The following is a 26,965-nucleotide window of genomic DNA, read 5'->3' on the forward strand; positions in this document are numbered from 1 at the left end:
TTTGGATGAGATGAACGTGCTGTACATGCTTCCAGATACTTGACTATTTGGTTCTCAATTGATGGTGCTGTTTGGGAGATAGTGTGGCCTTGTTGGAGGACGTGTGTCACTGTGTGGGCGGGCTGAGGGGTCTCTTTTGTTCACGTTTCCCTCAGTGTGGCAGTCACTCGACTTCCAGTTGGAGTCTCAGCTATGCCTCCGGCACATCAGCCTGCGTGCTACCAAGCCCAGCTCCATGACTGAAACTGTAAGCCACCCCAGTTAAATGCTTTGCTTTATAAGAGTTGTCGTGGTCATGGTGTCTCTTCACAGCAAGAAAACCCCTAAGATACTACGAAAATGGCACCACTGTGATTGAGTGTTTGATGCAGAGAGAGGGAGAAAAAAAGGACTTTATAGAGTCCCACTCTCTACTTCCTCCAATGGTTTTTAAAACAGAAACATGAGTGCCTTCCTTAAACCAAACAACTTTGCTTCCTTAACAGCCACCCCCAGAGGCGGATGACCACCAGGTGCCCTAGGAGTGTCCACTGGGTCAGACTTCCTGGGTTCACCTAACAAGCAAGTTAGACTTGCTGGCTCTCGAGAATGGCTATAGAGACGCTTCTCTTGCTCCATTTTCTGTGCCTTGCTTTCAAACGAATCTATTCCAAGTGCTGCATAGACTTGTACTTTGTGATCTGTGGCAAGTGCTGTGTAAAAAACCGCGTGGGAGGGCTCATGAGATGGCTCAGTGTGTAAAGATGCTTCCTGCCAAGCTGGAATGACCTGAGTTCGATTCTGAGACCGACATGGAGGAAGCAGAAAACTGACTCCTAAAACTGGTCCTCTGTGGCATGTGCCACAAATAAAATGTTTAAAAAAGATCTGTGTATATTAAATTCCCTGTCTTCACCGTATTGTGCAATTTTTTTGCTGTTTTTTGTTTTTTATGTTTTAACATGTTGCCGTCCTCAGGTTAGAATTGTGGGTCTCAGTCGGAGAAAACTGTTAAGTACACAGTCAATTTGGCAACGGAGTAGCTGCTAGCTGGGCCTCCTGCTAGCTGGGCAGCAAGTTGCAGGAGGAAGAAGGCAAAAGCTCTGTCTTCAAGGTTCGAACCCTGGAAGTTGATGAACCGGAAAGTGAAAACAGTTTCAGCCGCCAAGCTGAACTTCAGATCTGCCCTTTAACCCGAGCATTTCCAAGCATGCGGGACCCACCCAGCTCTCCCGACACTCCATTATCGTGACTGAATACCACTTCTGTTTTCAAAGTCGTCCCAGTGCCACGAAGCCTCCTGATGCCAGTCAAATGAGACTTGGGCTGAACTGCAGCTCACTAGGCGTCCACCTCAGCTCCCGTCTTCAAAGCCTTACAGTTCCACATGCTGCCCGGGGGCTATTTTCAAACAGTGTTTCCAAAGTGATTTTTTTTCACATTCCTAGTAATGTGAGTAGGCCTAGCAATTAACTAATTTCCAGCAAAGGCTGAAATATCAAAGGTTAGTCCCCAGAGATGACAGCCAGCAAAAGAACGAGCGCTCTTATCTGAAAATTCAGCTGTGTTGATTCTGCAACCCAAGGCTGGAAAATGGCCAGGGGACTTATTAACCTTTTCAGGCTCCTCTAAGATTCCTCTCGTGTCTAGGATGCCACTTAAGCCCAAGAATTCCGGCGTCTGCTGCTCCTGCGGGGAGGCCTGCTGCTGGGAGCAGAGTTTACTGGCATGGGCAGGAGCTTGGGGTCAATGGGGTCCAAGGTTAAGTTTTTAACCGAAGTCTAGGTGTCTGTCTCACTTGGCATCTCTGTCAAGTTCAGGACCACTTAGGGCATAGCGCAGGCCCACAGCAAATGGAGGATGCCCCAACATGTCTACTGAGGGCTTCACCCTGACCGCAGCTTGAGTCACAGCCTGCTTTCTCTCTATCTTGTCTTTGCTTTCTGTTCTGTAACCTCTGACTTTCCTGATCTTTGAAGTGCAGTTCTGTTGTTGTTTTGAGCGAGAGTTCCACGTAGCTCGGGCTAGCCTCGGACTTGGTGGAGAGACCTTGAACTTCTGACCCTCCTGTTTTTACCTCCCAGGTGCTGGGGTGCCTAGCCATGCTTGGCCACCGTGCTCGGTGTGTGCAGCTCTGGAGATCAAGCCTGAGGCTTCATGCATGCTGAGAAAGCATTCTGCCAACTGAACTCCTCCACCCAATGTAGCTCTGCTTTTCTGTTTCTCATTCCTATTTTATTTTTCTATCCTCAATCCCTAATACATTCCCCAGAGGCCTGCCCCAGCCCTAAGGCTGAGGTCTGCAGAGCTGTGTACCTCAGGTCTAAGACAGCTACTTTCACCAATGAAGAACACCGCCGAAAATGTAGACACACACACACTGTTTACAGCGTGGTTTAACCAGTTTGAATATACATCAAGAAAAGCAACATGTATTGATTCAAGTACAAAAAGAGAATTTATTCAGAAATAGGTAAGTCAGCAAGCTTTTACAGGCAAATTCTCATCACATGAATATGGCAATAGAGTTTTGCAATGGCAGTGGCTCCCACTCTGTGGTAGCACAGTGATAAGCCTGGATCTCAAATCCACGGGAACCTGGAATGAAACACAACATACAAACCTGTAAGTCGGGAAAGAATGGCTTATTATATCCTTTCTGCTAAGGGGGTGGTAGCTCTGTATCCATTTCTCTTTCAGCATTAATTCTGGTAAAGATTGGATTCATGTCATCAGAATTAAAATTTTATAAGTTGAGTACCTTCTATAAAAGCCAGCTTTCAAATGTTTGAACTATCTGAAATATTGGTATAATCAAAACCCACTTGGCAATGGCTAAGTGCCTGTGCCCTCCCTTGGCATCTAGTATGCAGTCATAAGCTACACTTGGGTGCAGATTCAAGACACGACAGGAAGTAGGCATGGTGGGGTGCTCCTGTCATCCTAGCACTTGCGGGGGGACTCACAGAGAATCAGGAGTTCGAGGTTACCTTTTCCTCTGCTACAGAACTCAAAGCAGCCTGGGCTATGTGAGACCCTGTCTCAAAAACCCCAAACCAAACAGTCACGGAGGACAGCAGCAACCACCACAAAATACTACAGGAAAAGATCAATTCTGCACTTCTCCAGGTTCGTGGTTTATTTTATAATGAATTAACTACACACATGGCCTTTTAAAAATGATCAGAACACAGTATCAGATTGACTATTTGGAACACAAAACTCAATGAGGTGGAAGTTTTTTTTGTTTTTGTTTTTGTTTTATCTTTAATGAATACAAAGCTCTTGTTCTGAAAAGTCCCAAGTAACCTGGGTAGCTATTGCCCACCTCAATGAGATAGTGCACACGCCCTCCTTCTTTCCAGAGAGCTCACATCAGAAGAGGGTTACTTTACAGTGAATCAGCTTGACAAACTGTGAGGGCAGATAGCCAAGGTGAATGCCAGCAAGCTTGCTGCCCTTTTTGGGAGAGGATGAGGACACTCCCACTCTTGTTCCTTTGTCTACGATCCTAATGGAAACAGGAGAAAAACATCAGGCAAACTTCAGGTGCTGTTTGACTTTCTACAGAACCCTTGATCACTATTCCTTCAAACTGTTATTTAAAAAAAAAACAAAAACAGAAACAGGGAAGGTCTGAGACACCGAGACAAGCAAAAGTTCCCAAGGAGACATGGTCACTAGAGGTAGCATAAATCTGGGATGGGATCCCAGAATAGAATAAAAAAGAATGTTAGGAATCTGGACAAGGGATGTGGTTCCGTTACTAATGAGGCATCCATGCTGGCGGAATGAACAGAGACATTTTCTGGAGAGGGAAGGCTGACTGCGGGAAGGTGGGAGCTCTCTCCGCTAGTTTTACAACAGTTCTGTGAATCCAAACTGATGCTAAGTTTGCATAGAGGGTGTTTGCCATAGACCGTTCTCATGGTCCAATATGGCTTCCTCCACCACCCTGCACACCTGTCAGCACCCAGCAAATCTCTGTTGCTGCTGTGCTCTGAATCAGACCCAGTGACCATCTCTAGACCTTTTCAAAGACAAATACTCATCTGGCAGCATCTTCTAAGTGACTCTACACACCTAGAACTAGGGATAAGGTCACAGGAATCAGATGAACGAGATCGCAGCTCTACGGCTGTGATAGAAGACATTTGCCCTTGACTACTTGCTGAGACCCTGACCTTCCTGTGTTCCAAGTCTCCACGTAGCTTCCTAATACAGGAGTCAAAAATGCAAGATACCAGCCCAAAGACTATCTTCTGCCACACAGTTGTGCATGCGTGATTAGAATTAGAATCAGTGGGTGTTGCTGTGTTGAGGATGGAGGCACTGTGTGTGACAGTGAGATGGGCCTGTGAACTACGGTGACTATTGATGGGTAGCAGATTCCTCACAGGACATCCTTGTGGGTGTTGCTCTATTTGGAAGCCCCAGGCTTGCTTTTACACAGAAAAATAAAAAAAAACAACACAGCACTCGTTTTCAAAAGAATATTTTTGAGAATTTCATATGTAAATGCTATATTTCCAGCATTCCCTCCAACTTCTCCCTATTCCCTCCCTTTCTTTGTTATTATTACACCTATCTATACACATACATAACAACCTGCTGGGCCTATTTAGTGTTGCTTGTATGTATATCTTTTAGTACAGACTGTTGGGCATCGAATGATATTGGGCATGTTCAGGGTGTGATGGTCATACATGCAGGGTCCATTGGATATTGGATAATCGATTATGGGACTCATTCCTGGGGAAGACTAATTGTTCCATTCTTGTAAGCCATGAATTGTCTGCAGCTCCTTATCTGGGGTTGTGAGATTTCCTCATCCATGTTGACACATTGGCTGTTGTCATTCAGGTCTTATCCAGGCAGCCAGCCATGTTGTTGATATTTCATGGGTGGAGATTCCCTGCCCACCCAGTACTCTTTGTATGAAATGTAATATACATTCATAAGACTGTACAAATTGTAAGAATGTAGCTAGACCAGTTTTCACAACAAATAACAAGTCCTCCTTATGACATCAAAAAACAAGACCCCTTTCAAGCCCAGCGTTAGTCTTGTTCCATACTGCCCAAAAGTAATATCTGTTATTCTTTTGCTCTGGTCCCTTTAAGGGCAAACCATGCCCACTCCCAGCCACTTCTGACCTCCCTTGTTGCCATCTTAACTCTTCCTCTTCTGTCCCTCTCCCCTGGCGTGTGCACATGTGTTTTCCTCTCTCTGTTCTCTTTTCTATTTTTGCCTTTCTTTCTCTCTTTCTTCTTTAAGTAATAAATGTTTACCCTTATGTTTAGCCTTATGTCTATTTACTATGTCCTGTGAGCTTTTTATCTGCTGTGCCCGCCCGCCTGACTTGTCCGGCCGCATGGTGGGACCAGCCTACCACCCTGGAGATCTTGCAGGGACCCACAGCCATCCTTGTCGGACTAGCGGCTGGCTGCTCTACGAACCTGCCAGGGAACACGCCTGCCTTTTAAAGAACAAAAATGTCTGCTCTTGCTTCTCAGAAGCCCTCTCAGAGCTGAGTTCCGTCTACATCTTGAGCTGTAAACCATGGAAGAATGAGGCAGGGGCCTTGATTGTTGAGGTTCTTTCCCCAACTACCCAGACCCGAAAAATCACACAGAAACTATATTAATTATAACACTATTTGGCCAGTGGCTTGGACATTGTTCCTAGCTAGTTTTTACAACTTAAATTAACCCATTTCTATTAATCTGTGTATTGTCACAAGGCTGTGGTTACCAGTAAGATTCTGGTGTCCTGTCTCATTCAACAGTTACATGGTGTCTCCTTGACCCCACCTACCCTCTCTCTTTATCTTTATTCATATTTCCTGCCTGGCTTTACTCTGCTAAGCTATTGACCAGAACAGCTTTAGTCACTAACCAATAAAAGCAACACATAGACAGAAGCACACCCCACATCCTAAGACTCACAAGTGAGTGGAAATGTGGTATTTTTCTTTCTAAGCATGACTTATTTCTCTTGATGTGATGATCTCTTATCCCCATTTCCCACCAAAATGATACTACATTTTTCTCCACGAGAAAGAAAATGTCACGATGCATCTATGCCACATCTTCTTCATCCTTTCATGTGTTGCTGGACCTTGAGCTAATCCCACAGCCTGGCTATATATTCTGAGATCTTTAATGGTTAAGTCTCGGTGTCCCTTCCTGCAGTGCTCAGTATGGAGTTTTACTAACGTCATCCATTAAATATTATGATGATATAAACTTCTGAGAGTACTTTTGAAAGAAAGTGTGATTGGGTCAGCATGTGCATACTTCCTTAAGCTCAGGGTGAAAGACATCAGGGATGAGAGTTACAGTAACAAGCTGGTCCGGTTGGTTGCTTGCTGGGCTAACTTGTATTTGTGCTAAAACAATCCATTTCTATGACAAGCTAAGACTTTGAGAGCTTGGTCCTTTTCCAAGAAGCAAGTATGCACATTGTTACAATCCAGTGACTTATGTTAATGATTTTACAACAGTCCCAATGTCACCTCTTGGTCTTTATTCATGCATGTTACTCTGGGCAAAGTCCAGCTACAGTCAGAGGTGTGCAGGAAACTAAATCTATGTTATCATTTCCGAGCACGCAGATTGGAGTGGTGCCAATATTTATTCTCCTGATTTTTCATGGTTTACAGTGGAAAAGTGCAGAGAGTGGAGTCAAGGGCAATGGGTTTGGATCTTGACTCCCCCGTTCATTGGCTCTGTGACCTTGGGCCATATAGGATTGCAGGAAATATCCTAAAACCTTAGTGGCTATAAATAAAACTGGGGCAATGGCACTTGCAGGAATTTGGAATTGGAAGACAGACAAAACTGTGCATATGAAGTGCTGACATGGTGGTTAGTGCAATGTATTTGATACCTGTGGATTTTTTTTCCGGCTGAATTTATTTTTTCAGTTCCAGACATGGAATCTGCTTTCTAGATGTTTCTTTGTTGGTTTTTCATGCCATGGGGTTTCACTTCTGTCCCTGTGTAGTGCAACGCAAGCCTTCAGTATCAGGAATTTAACAACAATTGCCCTCTCAGCCTCTCCTTTGGGTAGGAAGACATGTATGGTACACCACTCCCACCTCTGCCTGATCAGAATTGTGCATATGCCTCAAGGGAAACAGATCCAAAGTCTGGCGGGGGATATAGGGTGCTAAAAGTGCAGCTGGACCCAATGAGTGGACCCTGTTGGGAATGGGGACTAGCAAATACTGGGGTGGCAGATGAATAGGTGCCACAAGTTAGAGTCAAGGGCATTCAGTTTGACCGACTGTAGGGCAGAGGCTGGAGACCTGCCGTCCAGATCGGGTTGCATTTCTATCTGATTTGGGCCCTCCAAGGAGCCCTCTTTTCCTGGGATGTAGGAGCATGCCTCCATTCCCTAAAACCAAATAGCATGGGTAGAAAGACATCACCACCAAGCACACAGAAAACACATGCTTCTCCAGGGAAGCCAACTCTCCTGTCCAAATCTCTTGGAAATGCACACTTTTCAGATGAGATGCCATTCAAAGGTTAGGCTTCTGACTGTGATATTTATAGAGCTGGATCTAATACCAGCATGGAGACTAGAAACCTGGTGAGCCAACAAGCAGCACTCAGCCGAGGTCAGGATGGGCCTTTGCTGGTCGTTTCTCTATCTTCTTGTTTGTTTCTCCCATGGCCATAGGAAGAAAGCGTTACCAGTCTGGGGCTAAAGATGTTGTATGAGTAAAAACATAATGATCATGCAGGCAACATTTTAATTTGCTATCAAAGTCAGCCATGCTCAGATGCTGGGAAGAAAACCGAGATGACAGCACCGAGAAAAAAAGACCATCTTTTGCTCGTGCATTTGTTAGGAACACAGGCATATCCAGTCTGATGGCATGCATTTGTAAGCCCCTGGCAGACATTAAAACGGTCAGCTTTGAATTCTCTTTCATGAACTGGGACAATTTAGTGAATGAAACCGAGGCTCAGTTTGTACTGAGACAGTGAGGTTGTCTTCTCTCAAGGCATTTTGCCATCGGCACAGCGGATGGGAATACACAGACATTTTAGAGGCACGTGCTCCCATTAGAGAGTGAACCATTCCAATGGCAGCGAAAGTCAGTCAGTTTGCCTGAACACTCAGAGTTCTGATTGCTCTGCTCTAGTTTTCCTAGTTTATATTACGAGATACATTTATTTGAAATTATTTGTTTCACACCTGCAGCACACAATCTCGTAATTTACAAGTTACATGAATTATGCTTTTCTATTTCTTGCGCTGTGAGCTCCCAAAGCTCAGAAGTTTTATCTTTTCCACTTGTCTCTTCTCAGCCTTGGAAGCAGTGGCTAGCTCACAAAGAGTTTGGAGCACAGTGAGTGAATTCGTAACATTGTAGCCCTTTAATCTCCAAAGGGGATTTCATCTTTAAAGCTGATTGGAACACAGTGAGCAGAGTTGAGAGTGGGTTTAACAGCTGAATCCACATGCCGGCTCTGGTGTCACTATCTACACTTGATTAAACAACACGACCTCCAAGCCCAGCCCTGACCTGTACAGTGGGAGTGATACCGCTGCATTGCAGGTGTCCTCTGAGGTTGACCAGATGGAGAGGAAGGGAAGCTCCTGGGACAAAGTGGTACCCAGGGTCTTCAGAAGTCTCAGAAGGCAGGAGTGGCTGGGAGCCAGGGCTGTGGAATCTGACCCAGGGTCTAGCAGTCTAAGTTCTGGTCTTTATGTGAGATACACAGAAATCACACTGCACTGTGCCTGGCACAGGTGAATGATGGACAGCTCACATTGCCAACAGAAGTCAACAACTGTTAGAATTATCTTTCTAAAAGGGAACAAATACATTCACATCCACTTAGGAGGGAGAACAAGAAATTTTAAAGAAACTCAGGATGAGAAAATTTCTGTAAGTGAACATCAAATCCAGGTGTGTATTTTCTGATAACCAAGGCAATAAAAATAACCACAATGCTTTACATAATTATCAATTTCAGTCATAACTAGTCAACTACAGATGTGATGTCCAGTATGGGAATCAGTAGCCACATGTGCCTAGTGCACATTTGAAATGGGGCAGACCAGAACTAAAATGTTCTAAAATAAAAATTTAAATATTCTAGTTTTTAAAGGCAGTTGAAAATCGAAATGTCATTAATATCTTTGCATATTGATTGCACATTGCACTTGTGGTATTTTTAGTGACCTTGATGAACCAAAAGATATTGACAAAATTCATTTCACCTATTTTTACCTACTGAGTATGGTTCCTAGGGTGAAAAGTTTTAATTCTAGAAAAATATTTTTAAATTATTATTTTAAGTAGTGGTATATACCTTTAATCCCAGAACTTTGGAGTGAGAGACAGGCTGATCTCTGTGAGTTCAAGGACAGCCTGGTCTACATAGTGAGTTCCAGGACAGCCAACACTACAAAATTGTTATTTTACTATTTAAAATTTTATTTGCTTTAGTGTGTATATGCATGTTTGTGTGTGTGTGTGTGTGTGTGTGTGTGTGTGTGTGTGAGAGAGAGAGAGAGAGAGAGAGAGAGAGAGAGAGAGAGAGAGAGAGAGGTGAATGTGGTTGACTGTGTGCCACTGCTTATGGTGGAGTTCAGAGGATAGCTGGGAGCTGGTTCTGCCCTTCCACCTTGCTGAGTGAAGGTCTCTTATTTCTACCGTGCTGTATAATAAGAGCCAGCTGGTCCATGCACTTCCTGTTGATCCTCCTGTCTCCGGCTCCTATCTTGCCAGGCCCGAGAGGCAAGCACCTCTACCTATTGAGCCATTTTGCTGGTCTAACAGTTTTTAATTGTCCATGTGGGGGCTGAAGAGAAAGCTTGGCAGCTAAAGAGTGTGGGTTGCTCTTCTAGAGAACTTGGGATCCGTTCTCAGCACCCATGTGGAGGCTTTCAACCCTCTGTAATTCCAGGGGTTCCAACACCTCTTCTGGCCTCCTGGACACCAGGAACACATGTGGAATGCTTACATACACACACATAAAATAAATAGGTCTATATTTTCAAAGTCCATGTAGCTCACATTTTTAGGTAACATCATATGTATTTTAAGCTAACACTGAAAAAAATTTTTTCCTCATTGAATGAATTTGTTATTTAGTTTTTGTATCAAATTATGTATGACATAATGATAACTATACAATAATAAAGCAGAAATTATTAAGCTGGGATACATAATAGAACTGTATTGAAGTATAATAAAATGTTAGTGTAAATATCAGATGTTACAGATAATATATATATATATTATATTATATTATTTATATATATATTTCTGTTACCTACAAAAATGGCATTGGATGACCAACATTTTCACCAAAATATGCAGGGAATTCTGATAAATATCTGGGTGAGAGAGAAGCAGTAATAACAATAGATGCCATTGGTTCCACGGGATCCCTCCCTGCCCCCACTACTGCCGCCCTTTTGTCTCCTGGGTCCTGGGAATACCAGCTATCCCTGCTGCAGTGCTGAGGAGTTCTATCCAGAGAGAACCTTCATCTGGCGATGGATGGACATAGAGACAGAAACACATATTGGAACACTGGACTTAACTCCCTAGATCCAAATGAGAAGCAGAAGGAGGGAAAACATGAGCAAGATAGGCAAGACCAGAGGGAACCTTCATCCGATGATGGATGGCGATACAGACGGAGACCCACATTGGAGCACCGGACTGAGCCCCCCAAGGTCCAAATGAGGAGCAGAAGGAGGAAGAACATGAAAAAGGAAATCAGGACCGAGAGGGGTGCGTTCACCCACTGATACAAGGGGACTGATCGAATAAGAGCTCACCAAGGCCACCTGGACTGGGACTGAACGAGCATGTGATCAAACCGGATTCTCTGAATGTGGCTGACATGGGGGCTGACTGAGAAGCCATTGACAATGGCACTGGGTTTTGTTTCGTCTGCATACTGGCTGTTTGGGATCCTAGTCTGTTTGGATGCTCACCTTCCTAGGCCAGGAGGGAGGGGGGAGGAACTTGAATTTCCCACAGGGCAGGAAACCCTGACTGCTCTTTGGACTGGAGAGGGAGGAGGAGAGGGAGTGAGGGGGGGGAGTGGGGGAAATGGGAGGGTATGGGGAGGAGGGGAGGAGTGGAAATTTATATAAACAAACAAAAAAGAGAAAAAAAAGTACCTTCTGCCAATACACATCCACTGATACAGCAATAATGTCTGTTGTTCTTAGCATTTAGGTATGGAGTGCCTTTTTATATCTATTGCAAGGGGGAAATGGGAGTATTAAATGAATAAAGAATTCCAAATAATAGCATCATAGCATCAGGAAGGAAAAATTTAAAGAGATCAGTATCTACTTGGATACTGTCCAGCATTTGTCCAATATAAACACTAAAAGGTTACATTAAAAATTACATATAATCAAGTCTTAAAATAATTAGAATGAAGACATTTAAATAATTTGTAAAATTTATATACAGATGGAGAGAATCCAAGTTACAACTGTGTTTATGAAATTATAACAAAAATGTCTATAGATATGATATAAAAAGCATTCAATTTATATCTACTTCATCTCCTTTTGTTGCTTTATTGCTCTAGCTAGAATTTCAAGGACAATATTGAATAAATATGGAGAGAGTGTAAAAAAAAAAAGAATCATGTCGAAATGTGTTCAGTCCTAATACCGTCCTTCTATGTATTCCTCCATCTTTCAGGGCCTCTTGTCTTGTTTCTGTTAAAATCATTCCGTTCACTAATCCTGCAGATGTGTAGATACCATTTGCCAATAAAGTATATTCAGATTAAAAAAAAACAATAGATGCCATTTCTTGGGTGATTGCTATAGTCATCATAATAACCATCAACCGCTGAATGCTGTCTGGTGAACCAGGCACAATACTGATTTCTTTACGTATATCCTGCCTTGTGTGATTGTTCATACATTGAATCAGAAACTCTAATTACCAGATGCTAAGATGTAAAAACATCTGTCTTCCCCTCCCCACACTGTTGGTGGTACCTGCAGCTTCTAGTGAGGGTCCAGCCGACAAGAGGGAAGACGGAAGAAGTGTTGGCCTGGGAATGTGTCTTGTGCCTTCACTCCCTTGCTGCTCAGCTGTCCCGTGCTTCTCTTCTGTCTTGACAGTGCCCAAGCATGTAAAAGGCTGCGCATTGTCACCTGCAGGCAGAAGATAATTTGCAGCTGGAGACAGGACACAGCATGTGTGCTGGAGAGAGCCGTGTGCAACCCTCGTCTCACCTGGCTTTCCTGGGACATGCTGGGCCAAGGAAAGCTGAACTAAAATAATTGAAGATACAGCTTTTGCTGTGCCTAAAAGATGGCTTTGAAATATTTAAGAATTGTGTAGACACATATTACATCTTGTCTTGGACCTGATCATATTTTTTTAAGGTTATAAAGAATGAAAGATTTTTTTATAAGCTATAAATGTGCAAAATGGAGTAAGGAAAACTGAGATCCTCTTACTCCTGGCCCTTTACTCCCAGCTGAGATCAGGAGAAAGAAATCATGGAATTTAGGGAAGATTTAATCCTTAGCCATGAGTTAAAAACAAATACCATGTGTCTTGTTCTGAATGCAAGTTACCACAGGGGCCAAGCATTCAAGAGCAGGGAGCAGAAGAGAGGATGATAACTCCTGAGGGTTGGCGTTATGGTTGAATCTAAACTGCCGCCCCAGGCTCATGCTCCCTGGCTGGTGGCACTGTTTTGGTAGGGTGCTGGAATCTTTAGGAGGTGGGGTCTCACTACTGGAAGTAGGTTACTGGGAGCTAGTCTTAGAGAATTAGGACCCTTCCTGCTTCCAGCCGGTCTCCCTCTATTTTTCGGTCTACTGCTCTGTGAGGAGTCTATACCACATACCTCTTTGGTCACAAACTCTTCCATATCTTTTTGATACGATAGATTGTATTATCTGAGATCCTGAACCAAATTAATCTTGAGCTATTTCTGCTAAGCATTTCTGTCACAGTGATACAAAAGTAACCAATAGAAAACTGGAGGAAGTTAGTAGGGATTTAAATATATGCATGCTACTGCACAGGATACCCGTCCACTCTGGGATTCCATCTCCATCAAGACTAGGCAGAACGGATGGTCTTAACACCCTAAAAGTGGGGCTTCAGTTCCAGGCTGGAGGCCACGCATCTCAGCCGAGGTGTCGCACACTGGGGTGCACCAGGAAGGCACCATCTCTGCAAAACATTCATTAGGCTATGCTTGTAGAAGCCTGCTCTAGTCTGAGGTTGCTCCAGCTAAGGGAAACTGAGTCCCTAGGGATACTGATTGAACAGCACTGTGGCTCTGTCCCTGGACATAGTGGTCTGCAGAGAGCGCTAGGTACCAGATTTCTAGAATGTAATACATTCCTTCCACTCAAAATATGTACAAAGTCAGGCATGGTTGCATACACTTGTAAACCTAGCACTCGGGAGGCTGAGGCAGGAGGATTTGCGTGAGTTTGAAGTGATCTTGAGTTATATAGTATATAATACATAATATAATTACATGTTATATTATACATTACATATATTATATATATAATATACTATAGTTTAGCAAGCTGTAGTATGAGAGCCTGACTCAACATATTAAACTAAGCTAAATTACATGCAAGAGGCAAGGGAGGTGGAGCTGTTCTTTCTGTAGGATTTAGTTTGGGAAAATGAGCTAGCAGGCCAGAAACTTGCTCTTGGCTGCACAAACAACCATGAAGGAAATGGTTCCGGTCAAGCTAAGTCCTTCCCCAGGCACTGAGGACACCTGCAGGAATAAGAGTTTGGAATGTTAAGCATTTGAATTGCACTGGTTATCTTCTAACTCAGCATGGTGGTCTTGGGTTTCCAAAAGACCTCTCCAGTAGTTAATGGAGGCCCATTAAATATAGTACGACAGTTCTCTGATTTTGTTGGCGAGAATCTGAAGCTTGAAAGGCAGTGGTTGGTTCATTTCCACAAACCACAGACATCTCAGTAAAAGTCACTGATGCTCAGAGCCTGCAGCCTGGGAGAAGCGAAGGGTCTTACCACTCTGATGTGACTGTTTCTAACAGCTGCCTAAGTGAAGACACCGGGGTAATGTACAGATCCATTTCCCTCAGTCCTTAAAGGATGCTGCTCACACCTACCTACGTGATTGTGACTTGTTTTGATACGCAAATGTGGATGTGGCTCTTAGGCTCAGACTGAGATGGGCATTGGTTTTTTAAAAGAATACTTACGTAGGATTATGGAAAGGCTAGTGATAACATCAGAGTTGGGTTGCTTGTGTTGGGCCTCCTTCTGGAAAGTTCAGACTTTCCAGAGAGGCCTTGCTTCTGTCTGAACTCCTGGAGGGCTAATCAGGTACTGTGAATATGGTTCAAAGCAAGTGCAAATCTCGTGATCTAAGCCCTGGGCATTATCCGTGGACTGCTGAATCCTGTCTGTGTGCTACTTGTATGACAGAATGCAAAGGAATGAGGTTGCCCACCTATGCCTCAATGGCCTCAGAAAAAACTCAGCCCAGCTGAAGGGACAGACGTAATACCGACAGGACCATTAAGCCCTCAGCGAAGGTTGTGCACAAGGAAGTGGGTTCCTGGAGAGCTGAAACCATCGTGGAGCAGGGGACTGGACTAGATTGCCATGGGTGGAGAGTGTGGTGGCACAGAAAGCAGAAGACACTGACTGGCGGAGGCGATCACTGGAGACGTAAGTGTGCCTGCTTATCTCTAGCTAGATTGCGCACTGCCTGGCGACCTTTCCCTCTGTGACCAGCACACGGTCATGCATACAGCAAGTGAACGACAAACATCTGAACAATGAGATTGTGAAATGTTCAGAAATAAAGAGGGGAGGTGCACTCACTGCAGTTGCTAACATTAGTGAAAACGGATTTTTAAATTCGTTGTTACCACTCCCTAAACACCTCTGTGGCTATACTTACGAGGAAGGAAGAGAATCCTAATGGCTCCTTGTCTTATGCTCTTACGTTGACAACGGGTTTGTTTTGTGGATACGGGAATCACCTCAGGACTTTATATACGCTAAACACTACTCTACCCCTGAGCCACAACCCTGACCTAGACAGTGTTCTTTTTCACACCCAACATGTTTTTGTTTTTTTTTTTTTAAACAACAACTTTGATCCTATTTTAAAGGACCTAAAAAGCACTTCCAGAAAGGGAGAGGGCTGCTTTGCATGGTGTGTTTTAGAGGAATTGGCGATAGGGGCTGAGGTCACTGATTTGGAGGCCTGATAGCCCAGTGAGGGATTTATCGTGTGCCCTGGGACAAAGAATGGGTGACAGGCTCCCTCTGGACTCAAGCTAAGGAAGAAACAAAGGCATTAGAAAGCAGGGTCTCTCTCTTCACACAGGCGGCGTCACTTCTGTTTTCACGCAGCCAACAGCAACTGTGACTCCATGTTAAAAGCACATGGCTTCTTGTTTTCCAAGATGAAAAGTGAGCAAATCCAGAACCCAGGCGGAGGAATCTTCTCGCTCTCTCACACAGCTGCACTCCCGTGGCCCAGGCATCCTGCCAGCCCATAAACACCTTGATGACTTACTCTGATAGACTTGCAGGCCTTGCAGGCAACAGGGGACCTGGGGAAGTTTGGTCTGAAGTACTGATAATACCACACACCTCTGGGGCTCACGTGACCCTGAGCCCCCAGAGAGGATGAGGGATAAGCTTGTTGGGCTGATGGAATGGGATGAGATTGCTAAGAAAGAGAAAAAAAAAATCGCCTGAGGTCTTGGGGCTTTCAGATGTGCAAAGGGCTGTGATCTTCTGGGCATCAGCCTTGGTGGCCATCCTCATTCTAGGGAACCCTTGTGACTTTGGAATCATCCACATCTGCCCTCTTGTTCTGACAGTTTGCATTATACTGAATGTCTACAGTTAGGACTCTAAACAGAGTATAACTTGAGGGAAGTTGGGGTTCAGAGTGCAGACAGGCTCTGAGGAGACTTCAGTGCCCAACCTTCTCCCAGATTTCCACCCTGTCACCCAGAGAATCTGGGTTTCTATGCCCAAACCCTACATCTTTGCTGTCTGCCTGCCCCCAAGTTCACTACCTACCCTTTCAGTGTGGTGACATCTTCTTGTCCTGCCCAAATGTCACTTGGAGCCAGCCTCCCCACATGGTCTTTCCTTCTATTTTTCTGGGATAGGTGTGTCAGCCCGCTGCTTGCTGTGATGTGTTATGCCCACCTTCCTGCATCAGGTGCAGACCCAGACACTGTGAGCAAGAATACAGAGAAAGAGTTAACTTGACACTAGGCTCTGCTTTGCACGTGGATGTACGTGTTTCTAGTGTACCTACAAACACATCCCTGAGTAGTATTTATATGGTGGGCTTCTGTCTGATATTTGTTGATAATTATCTGCTTCTGTATAGAAATGCATTGTGTGTGTTTATTAAGTATGTCTGCGCTTGATACACTTACGAAATTATTATGTATACACTTAGAATTTCTAAAAATAACAGAAGGAATAGATTTGTTACGTAGAAGCCTCAGTTGTACCCAGGTTTATTGATTTCTGATGGGGTCTGATGACCCATGTCTCCCTGGAGGCCTCCAGGGCTGGTGTCTAGGGTCAGATTCCCAACTTTATGAAATTGGAAGGAGGGTTTTATCTTTTCTGCCTCTTGCTCAAATTGGGTCTCTTCCAGTGCTGAATTTTGTGAGAGCTCACGTGATGGGTGATATGGTATGCCAGTGTGGCCGGGTCATGGCATCAGACACATGGTCAAACATTATTCAGGATGCTTCCAAAATGTTTTTGTATAAGATTGGTATTAGAACTGTTAGAACTGATTTTTTATTTGTTTTGGTTTGGTTTTTTGAGACAGAGTTTCTCTGTAGCTTTGAAGTTTGTCCTCTGTCCTGGAACTAGCTCTTGTAGAACATTCTGGCCTCTAACTCACAGAGATCCGCCTGCCTCTGCCTCCTGAGTGCTGGGGATTAAAGGTGTGCACCATCACTGCCCAGCTTAGAACTGGTATGTTTTGAGTAAAGTAAATTGATGTCTTCCTTTGTGTGTGTGGGGTGTGTGTGTGTGTGGTAGGGTCATCTTGGTAGCTGAAATTCAGTCGAAACAGGAGACAGACCCCTGCCCCTGAGGACCAGAGGAGTCTCTGGACAGCCGGCCAACACCTGCAGCCGCAGCACAAGTCTTCCCTGGTCTCTAGCCTGCAGGCTGTTGTGAATACTTTGAATTTATCAAGCTTGTGCTGTCACATAAACCAGTTCCATCAAGGAAACCTCTTTCCATATGTCTTCTTATACAGAAATCTCTTTTTATATGTCTTCTTCTATGTGAGTGATTCTGTATCTCTGGAGAGCTCTGACTTATTGTCTCCCATAAGAAACAAACTCAGCACCTCACTGCAAACTCCAGGAGACTGCTGTGCAGTGTAGTGCCCTCCTCTCAGGGCGCAGACGGGGCGGGAGTCCACTGGAACAGTCTAAGGATCCCTCAACAACTCAGATTCCTAGTCTGCAGCTTCTGAGGCTATGTCCTCTCAGGATTTGTGTGGGCCCTGGAACCTGCACTTATAGGACACTGGGCTATTTTTTAACTATGTGACCCTAATTCATCTCAAACTGTTAAATTGCTCTGGTTTAGAGTACTGTAAAAAATCCCCCAAAATAAATAAAAACCAATCCTCTGGCCTGGGGTGTGTAATTCAAGTGAAAATTCTATTTTGGAGTAACAGAATTATAGTGACCCACTGTCCTGGGTTACATAGTGTCACCCTAAAACACACGTCTTTCCTGGAATCTCAGAATGTGACCATATATAGAAGTAAGGTCGTTGCAGATGTAATTAGCTTAGATGAGGTCATTCTGGAGGAGGGTGGGCCCTTAATCCAGTCTGACTGGTGTCCTTTGATGAAGAGGAAAAAAGACACAGGGACAGATACAGAGGAAAGGTGACCATGTGGCGGCAGAGGCAGAGCTTAGAGCTAGGAGGCTGGAAAGCCAAGAAGCTACTATAATCAGACCCCAGGGGACTCGGGTTATGCCTCAGAATCCCTGGGAAGAAACCCCCTTTTCTCATATCTTAATTTTGTACTCTTGCCTTCAGAACTGTGAAAGAATGAATGTCTGTTGCCTTAAGCCGCCCAATTTGTGCTGCTTTGTCCAGATGGCCCCAGTAAACTAGCTTGACTGCCTGCTATAAACAGGTCAATGGTTGGATGCAATAAACAGTTGTTTTCAGACATTGGACAATTGGCAAGGCAGGCCTATGATCCTTAGAGCAGGCAGATGGACGGGGCAGCATCCATGTGAACCACCATTATTATCAAAGCTAACTATGGAAACTCTGCCCCTAAAAAGCAGGGGTTCCTATTGGGAGGAATTTCCCATAAGGGTTGATACTTAGCAATCTAGACAGCAGATGTCTAACCTCAACCCACATGGCATTGCTTACTTCAGGCTCTAAGCACATGATCAAGGAGCACTCGTGAACAGCGGCTCCCAGGCTGATCCTGTCTCTGAAGGTTTAGATCTTTAACAAGAATTCTCGACCCTGGCTGGACATTGGATTGCCTGAGGAACGCCTGCACAACCTATGGATGTTTACTGCAGATGCAGGGGGATGGGGAGAGGCAAGCATCCACATTTCTTCAAACCTTTGCCTGGGATCTTGAAGATTCCGAAGGAGGTCCTTTGGTTACTTGCTAAATCACTCATCAGCCTCTTTGAATAATTCCTGTGCAAACTTAACGTGAACAGATTTTTGTAAGGAGACGTGGATGCCTTCTAAACTACCCCTCCACTGTTGTGTGAGTGCATCTGCATAGACAACCTCCAAGACAAGAAGGCATTCTGTGTCATGTGACATTGCTGGTCTGATGTCCTCCCCTTTTCTAGGGATGTTTTTCTTAGAGGATCAGCCACAGCTCCCTGCTGCGCACACTTTTATTTCCCAGGGCAGCTGGTGCTTTTCCTATCCTCAGCAAGAACCACAAGGCTTCTATGAGAAAAAGGCACAGACCAAGTGAGCAGCCGAGGACAGCAGGGCATACTGTCTCAGTTCTGGAAGCGAGACTGGAAACGAAGGCACCCGAGGAGCCAGTTGCCTGGGAAGTTTCTGTAGGACACTCCTGGGTCTCTTTCTGTGTTTGCCACTGAAGCTCGGAATGTGTCACTTCTGCCTATGTCTCGTGGTCATATATTGTCTTCCTCCTACGCTTGTGTCTTTCTGCACCTCCAGTCTCTTCTGAGAAGAATGCTGCTTTCCAAATTCAGTACTGAGGAATACACTAATGATGGAGAATTAGAATTAGAAGCATTAAGATAAACCACACTGTGGCTCTTTCAAAGCAACAAAATAACTAAAACATCAACAACAAGAAATGGTACCGATTAGGTTGAAAGAAGGGGCCACCCTACTTCATTATGACCTTATTTTAGTGACATCTTCAGAGACCAGGTTTCCAAATGATGTCCCTTTATTTGGAGGTACTAGGGTTATAGCTTTATAATGACCTGAATGTTTGTGTCCCTTCCAAAATCCATGTGACATATTAAGACGTAAAATCTCTAAGTGGTAAATTCTGAGGCCAGAGCCTTCACAGATTATGCCAATGACTTTATAAAGGGGCTGAGAGAGGGGCTGGGATGTAGCTCAGTTGGTAGAGAGCTTTGTCTAGTATGCATGAAGTCTTAGGTTCCATCCCTAGCACCATATAAAGCCGCCATGGTGGCAGACGCCTGTCATCCTAGCATTTGGGAAGTGAAGGCAGGAGGATCCTAAGTTCAAGGACATCCTCCCTACCCTAGAGTTTATCTCAAAACCAAGTCCCTAAGTGCCACCCGCACTTGGTTTTGAGATAGCATTCAGTGTCTCTTTACTACTGAGATATCATCTTGGAAAACAAACACCAGACCCTTTACTATCTATGAATCAGTCAGATCCCTGCCCTTGGACTTCCTGGCTTTCATAACACAAACAGTGGTTTTATACTATTTACAAATCCCGCTATTTCAGAGCAGCACGGACAGACTAAGATGGACATCAGCATCTCTCTTTGAGAGACACAATACCATGGAGACCACAGCTCTGATAGTTAGTCTTCAGTGCCAACTTGAGTGGATGGGCATGTCTTCAGGGCGTGGGAGTGCCCTGGGCATGTCTACAGGGGTGTTTCCAGAACAACTGAACTGGGGAGGGAGGGCCACCCTGAGTGTGGGCAGCGGCACCTGAGGGCTGGGGACCCAGAGTGGAGAAAAATGAACAAAGGAGGAAGTGATGTGAGCATCAGTATTCATCTTTCTTCTTCCTGACTGGGGATGCAGTGTGCCCACCTGCTGCATGTCCACTGTCTCCTCTGCCAGGATGGACTGTAACCTTCCAAACTGACCCAAAACAAGCCTGCTCTTCCAGCGTTTGTGAGGACTTTTGTCACAAGGAGAAGTAATGAACACATCTGTGCTGGTTTTACCTGGTTGTGGGGTATGCTTAGATAGCTTGGTTATCTTTGGCTAACACAGCCACCTTTTCTTCTAGCTTTTTAAAGCAGAGACCTGCAGTCTATTCAAGGAGAGTTCTGTACTCTTGCTTTGCAAAGTATAAAGAGTCCTCCTGCTTCATCTATGGCACCCAGGTCACCTGGGAGCACATCAGACATGCAGACTCTGGTCCCACCCATGCCTACCAAACTGGTCACCTGCAATTCACCAGGCTCTCCAGGCAATTCAGGTACAGGTCAGATTTGGAAGGGCAGTGGTCCATAGAACGAAGAGGCATTTTCCTTTTGAATACATAAAATGCCCTTTGTTTAAATGGGAAAATTTAACCACTGACCAGTCCTTTCTCAAATATTCTCTAAATATCCCTAAAGTTAAGAAAAGAAGTTTTGAAGTCTATGCATGGTGGAATATGCTTGCAGTCCGAGCACTCAGGGGTCTAAGGCAAGGGGACTGCAAATTCAAAGCTATCCTGGGATACATAGCATGTCCTGACTCAAGTTGATCATCTCAAATCCTTCACGTTTAACTGGAACTGTTCCAGTGTCAGGTAAACCATGTTAAGGAAAAAATCTGACAGAATTATTCCCAGTTGGTAGTAGTTCAAGCTTGGTGGGAGGCTGAGAGATTGGTGATGGGGTTCCGAGAGTCTTCCCAATGGGGACCACTCAAATGGTATTTGGGGTATTGGAAGGACAAGTGGCTTCAATCACGGAAGCCCAGGGTGGATGGCCCTGACAAGGACATGCACGAACCTCCTTGCTGTCTTGTCACCTTGGCTCTCTGTGCCTGTGGATTGGGAAGGATCTGAAGGCAACTGAGGCAGGGCGAGCTGTAGTTTCTCAGTCTTCCGAACCTCTGACCTGAGCATCAAAGGAGAGAAGCAGGCAAAGTCTCTTAGTGTTTGCAGGGATGGGCTGGAGACTCTTGGCTCCCCAGGAGTGTTCAGTTTTTAAAGCTGTGTGGCAGGATGGCGGGAGATGTGAATGAAGATGTCATCCCACCCAGAAGTGGAGAACTGCAGGCTTGCTCTCTTGACTCTTTCAGAAGCAAATCAAGTGCTGTGCTTCATACTGTGGCTCGCCTGACTCCCCACCTGCCCTGCTCTCTTTGGGGCTTGCTGTGTATGGTAGAGGCCACTTCCTTTCTCCTTAAGCTTTACTTTATTGAATAAGACATGCTGTTCTAACTTTTAAAGCAAGATTTGTTCATTTATTTGATAATTTTATGTGTATGTGTGTACGCCTACCTGAGTTTATGAGCACCACATACATCTAGGAGAGCGCCAGAAGAGAGTTGTGCATCATGGGGAACTCTAGTGACTTTCATTTGTATTTTAATAAATAAAGTTTGATTGAATATCAGAGAGTAAAACAGCCACACTGATCAGCCTGACAGATCAGGTAGTGGCGACACACACCTTCAATCCCAGTAGCCACACTAGTTTGTCACAGAAACTGGGAGGCAGTGGTGCATGCCTTTAATCCCAGCCCTAGAGAGGAATATAAAACGGGAGGAGACAGCTCTCACACAGTCTCATTCTGCGATTCTTGAAGGCAGAATCGTGTTTTTCTGACCTTCAGGTTCAACCTGTCTCTGTGTTTTTATTAATCATGCTACATGGAACTGGAGAGAGAGGTGGTTGTTAACTGCCCTGTGGTGAATCCAGGTCTACAGGAAGAGCAGTGAGCGTCATTAACCACTGAGCCTTTTCTCCAGCTCCCTAACCTTTTTTTTTTTTTTTTTTAAAAAAAAGAATGCAACCTTTAACCCTATGCTTAATGAGGATAGAACCTTGGTTTATACTTTGTACAGAGACATTGTCTGAAATGTGTTCTAGAGGAGAAATAACAAAAATAAACTTCCTCTTAGATAAACAACAACAAACGAAAAAACCACCACCACCACAACCAAAAAGAAACCAAACCAACAACAACAACAAACCAAACCAAAACAAAAAACCCCAAATTAAAGGTTTCACCTAACTTGCCACTATTGGGAAGTATGAAACTTCGCGTTATAAGGGACTATTTAAACAGTCAAGTAAACATAGTTTACACGCACCCATCTTTGAGTGTTTTAGTAGCAGGGAGAGCTATAAATGTCCTTGTATCAGTCAAGAGGGGGAAAAACACTCTGCATAGGCAAGGCTCGGCTTCCCTTGTCTCCACCACCTGGCAGGAGGCTTGTGTTGCTGCTCTGTCTCTCTCTGTCTCTGAATCTGCCTTTCCCTGTGAGCACTGAAGTGAATGTGAATCGGTCTCCTCCAACCAGGAGCAGGTTAGGAAGTCTGTACCATTCTTGTCTCTGCAGAGCTGGGCAGAAGTGTAAGCCACTGGGAACAGAGAAGGCCATGGCTGTGAGGTCTCTGAAAGGTCACACAGGAAGTTGGTTGGCAGAGCTCACAAATACTACCAGGAAGGGAGAAAGTTATTTTAAGTAAAATGCATCACCATGCTAACAATGATGTTAAAACCTACAGCTTTGAAGTTTGGCCCTTAGAAACAGTCAATTATTACATACTTTGACACAAACTTCTTGGATCATTTCGAAAACGTTTGGCTAGTACACTGCTGTGGAAAGGATCCTAAGGTAATACCCCCCCCCCCGTGTGTGTGTGTGTGTGTGTGTGTGTGTGTGTAATATACTCTCTCTGTGTGTGTGATATATACAGACACTACAATTTGAAGTTCATAAGCCTGATGACATGCCCATAGTTTGTTAACTGTATATGGAAAGCACAGATGTTTACACATGAATGCAACTGGATTGTGTGTGCATCACAACGGGGCTTGAAATTACTGGCGAATACAGGCGTGTTATGTACCTTAGCCTAAACTGGGTCCGCACTAGAACTGTTACTTTCCTCTTTAGGTTTAATTTTAAACCGAGCGTATCTGTGCATGGGCGTATGTGCGGGTGCGTGCAGGTGGTGCCGGCCAGACTCTAGATAGGAGTAATTGAAGCTAGAGTTCCAGGTATTTGTGAGCAGTCCAACATGGGTGATGGGAACAAGACTCGGGCCCCCTCAAGAGCAGTAGGCACTCTTAACCCCTGAACCATCATCTCCCCAGTCCTGAATCTTAACTTTTCAAATAATAATAATAAAAGCAACAGACACTATGTGAATTCAATCTTGAGGCCAAAGACAATGTAATCGGTCATGTGTTAAACGATAATTTTAATCTATAAACGAAAATCTCAATGACAACAGGAGTTATTAATTTAGCAATAGCACCCTGCCCAATGAATGTCACTTATCTTCTTGGTAGGCTTTTCAGGTGGGTGGAGTAGTCTAATGAATGCAAGAACTGATTCACAAGAAAAGTTTATGTGATTTTTATTAATTTCCTAGGATCTTCACAAAAGAGCAGAATTCAAAGTGACCACACCATGATATTTTTATACATTCTACACCATGATATTTTTATACATTCTAGACAAAGAACATTAAATCTGTGAAGAAATGCCAGAAACAGTCTATATGTGAGAGTATTGAATTCTAGGGACGTTATTAAGAAAGAGAGATGGTGGAGAATGTGGGTACCATAGTAAGGTAAGGATTACTTTGGAGTTTGTTTTCTCAGGTTTATAGAATTCTCACTTGCCAGTCTCCAGAGAGTAAGGGCATCTTCTAGCACTGCTCTGTGAAGTAGGCCTCGCCCCCCCCCCCCCCAAATAATCTTGTCCTGCACAGGAAGGTAGGCCAATGGCTCCTTCTGACGCGATTTCAAAGTGAAATTAGTCAAGATGATGATTTGGCCTGTTCTGAGGTGGCTTGTCTTCAACGCCTTTATAACATTATCTACTAGGTTCCTACATGTGTCAGCACTGGTCTCCGGACACTTGGTGGCTGGGCAGAACATAGGACTGAGAATGGTATCTGCTGCAAAGGAGGACATGCTCTAGAATAAAGAAACACCTCTGGAAAACAGGGGAGGATACTGCAGGCTCTCTCCTGGAAACTTGGAGGACCAGGAGATGACACAGAGAGGGGAGATTGGGGAAACAGTGAGTCTTTTGCCATGCTGGCAAAAGTCCCTGCATACAGACCAAGAATTTGGTACCAAGTGATTTAGATTTCTATGCACACTGCATGGTATCATGAGTTGAAGGCAAATTTGTTTGGCTTCTCCTAGAATACACAGTACCCAGCAGAAAACGAAGAAGACATAGTTGTGGCTCTCCCTCAGGAGGAGTTATGTTTGTCAAGTGTTTTGTGACTGGGAGGCACAAGTGTGCCCATTCCCTCAATCCGACGGTCAGAGGGAGGTTTCACTACCAACTTTCTTCAATATACATCCTAAGGAGGGCTCAGGCTCGGTGATGTGCAGAGGGAAATGAAATAGATAATTAGAATTACAGGGAAGTGGGAAATACTCTGCCGAGCTTTCTTCACACAATGGAAATGAGTCATTTAACTATTATGTAGTTTTTGTTATGATAGGATCAGTTCGTTTCCTTTGAACGCTCGTATTTGCTTTGTTTTCTTTCTCCCTTTTTAGGCTACTAGTTCCATGCAAAGTTAGTTTACTTTGCTCTCTCTGCATCCTCAGAGTCTCCGAAGTCTTAATATGTACACTGAATACTTGTTGATGACATATTGTTGAATAAAAAAAGGAACGTCCGATCAGAAATTCAACACTAGCAGCCATATACATAATATAGTCTATTGTAACCATGACAAGGGAATGCAGCAACTGTTTAATTACAGAGGCATTTCTGTATCATAGCTAACTTCACGGGGTGTCCTTTATCCTGAGCTTGCTTAGCTCTAAAATCTTACCCTTAATTTTTTTTTTCTCATTTGGTAAGCTTTTAAAAAACCTTCAGTGTAGCGACTGTGCAGTCCAAGTTTTTGGAAACGCGCTCTCTAACCTTGGGATCCTGGGTGAGGACGGTGTCCTAAGCTGCCCGCTTGGTGTGTCACTCTGATGATCTGAGTCTGCTGAAGGCCCGCGCTTCCACGTCAGAGCTGTGGGCGTCTGGGTGACATCATCCTTACTCCGAAAGGCAGGATCCTGCGCCGCATCGACCTTGGGCTCAACTTTATGAAGCATCCCTGCTCGCTCAGAGAGCCCTGCCTCTCCTAGTGTCTCCTGCGTCCTTGGCCTCAGGACCTCCAGCGGCCACCCGTGGCCACTCGGTGACACCTGACGCATCCCGGGCCAGTGCGCTCCTCCTTCCCTCTCTGCTCGCCCCGCCCCGGACGACTCAGTCGCCCGCCTAGGCGTGTCCCTCGCTGCCCGCCGTAGCCCGGCGCTCGGCCGGCCGCCGTTCCCAAGATGGCCGCGGCGCGCACGGCTCCTGCGGCGGGCTAGAGGCGGAGGCGGAGTCGAGTCCCTCCCGCACCCCGCGGCGGCTCCGGGTCTCCCGCACCAGGCTGCAGCTGACGACCCGCGGCGGCCATGCGGGGCTCGGTGCACGGATGAGAGACGCCATCGCCGAACCGGTGCCCCCTCCCGCCCTCGCCGTCACCCCTGCAGCCGCCATGGAGGAGCCGCGGCCGCCGCCGCCGCCGGAACCCGAGCCCGAGCCGGAGCGCTGCCCGGCGGCGAGGTGAGTGCATGGCTGCAGCGGCTGCTCCGAGGGAGCCGGACTGCGCGCGAAGGGGGCGTGGGGTCCTCTTCTGCGTGCCAGGTGGGTGCGGAGCATCCAGAGCTCCGGCGGCGGGAGGGGCGCGGTGCAGCCCCGGAGCCTGTGCTTGGCTTCCGCGCGACCCCTGCCCGGGTCACCGAGGCCAAGCTCCGAGCGACCCCCGGCCCTTGCAGCCCCTGCTGCAGACTTCCCCGCTTGCCTCCAGACGTCGCCGCCGCAGCGCGGGCTGGGCTCTGTGATCTGACTGAAGGAAGGTGGTCCCTCTTTTTCCTTCTTCCAGGAAAGGAGAGGCGTCTTCCCTCTCCGTTCCTTCGCCCTTTCGCACCCCGCCTCCCAGCCTGCTGTCCCTAGGGAGAAGCTACACCAAAACTGCAGACAGGGTTACTTGCTAAGGTCTTTTTACTGTCCTTCAGCGGCAGCCTGATGCTGAGTATTGTGCACGGATAAACTGAAGGTTAACGTGTGAAACTTTGCTACCGCAGGAAACTCCAGGATGGAACTTTGGTGCCCAAAGTATCTGTTGCATTCTCTTTCATAGAAGCTCTGCTAACTACTTATAAAAGTCGTTAATTTTTTCTTTGGGAGATAAACTCACCGTGCCCTGGTTTTGTGTTTAAATGTCCCCTCTCTGCCAGTCCTTTGCATCGCAGGATAAGCTTTGGCTGCCCCCTGTCCCCTGTAGTGAAAACACTCCCACAGCTCCTCCCTGTTAAGGTCTTGCCCTATAATCCCAGGAAGAAGGCAGTGAAATAGCTTTGCTTTTTCCTGCTTGAAGAAATAGGAAATTTATAGCTTAGTGAGATCTGGACACAGGAGCCATTCACATCCTTACCTGTCACCACAGGGGTGACTGAGAGAAACCTTTTTTTTTTTTTCCCAAAGCTGTGAAAGCCACTGCTTTATGTTTCTTAAT

General features: G+C 45.3%; 2 protein-coding genes across 3 annotated transcripts in view; one reads left to right on the forward strand and one right to left on the reverse strand.

The window, feature by feature from the left end:
* Window positions 1–2,418: 2,418 nt before the first annotated feature.
* Window positions 2,419–25,788, reverse strand: LOC125391456 (uncharacterized). The gene is made up of 4 exons (XM_085687520.2): window positions 25,333–25,788; window positions 21,210–21,317; window positions 11,986–12,144; window positions 2,419–2,577 (listed from the first exon to the last, which is right to left on the reverse strand). The coding sequence occupies exons 1-3, from the start codon at window positions 25,614–25,616 to the stop codon at window positions 12,141–12,143; spliced, it is 396 nt and encodes a 131-aa protein (XP_085543646.1). The 5' UTR covers window positions 25,617–25,788; the 3' UTR covers window positions 2,419–2,577; window positions 11,986–12,140.
* The window catches only part of Map3k4 (mitogen-activated protein kinase kinase kinase 4), a 91,255-nt gene continuing 90,060 nt past the window's right edge, over window positions 25,771–26,965 (forward strand). For both annotated transcript variants that reach the window (XM_085687495.2, XM_085687499.2), the window contains exon 1: window positions 25,771–26,013. In XM_085687495.2, coding sequence (XP_085543621.2) covers window positions 25,883–26,013 — 131 coding nt within the window. In that variant the 5' untranslated portion in view covers window positions 25,771–25,882. The remainder of the gene's footprint in view (window positions 26,014–26,965) is intronic.

Source organism: Myodes glareolus, chromosome 1 (assembly GCF_982192425.1).
Source record: "Myodes glareolus chromosome 1, mMyoGla1.1, whole genome shotgun sequence".
Lineage (NCBI taxonomy): Eukaryota > Metazoa > Chordata > Mammalia > Rodentia > Cricetidae > Myodes > Myodes glareolus.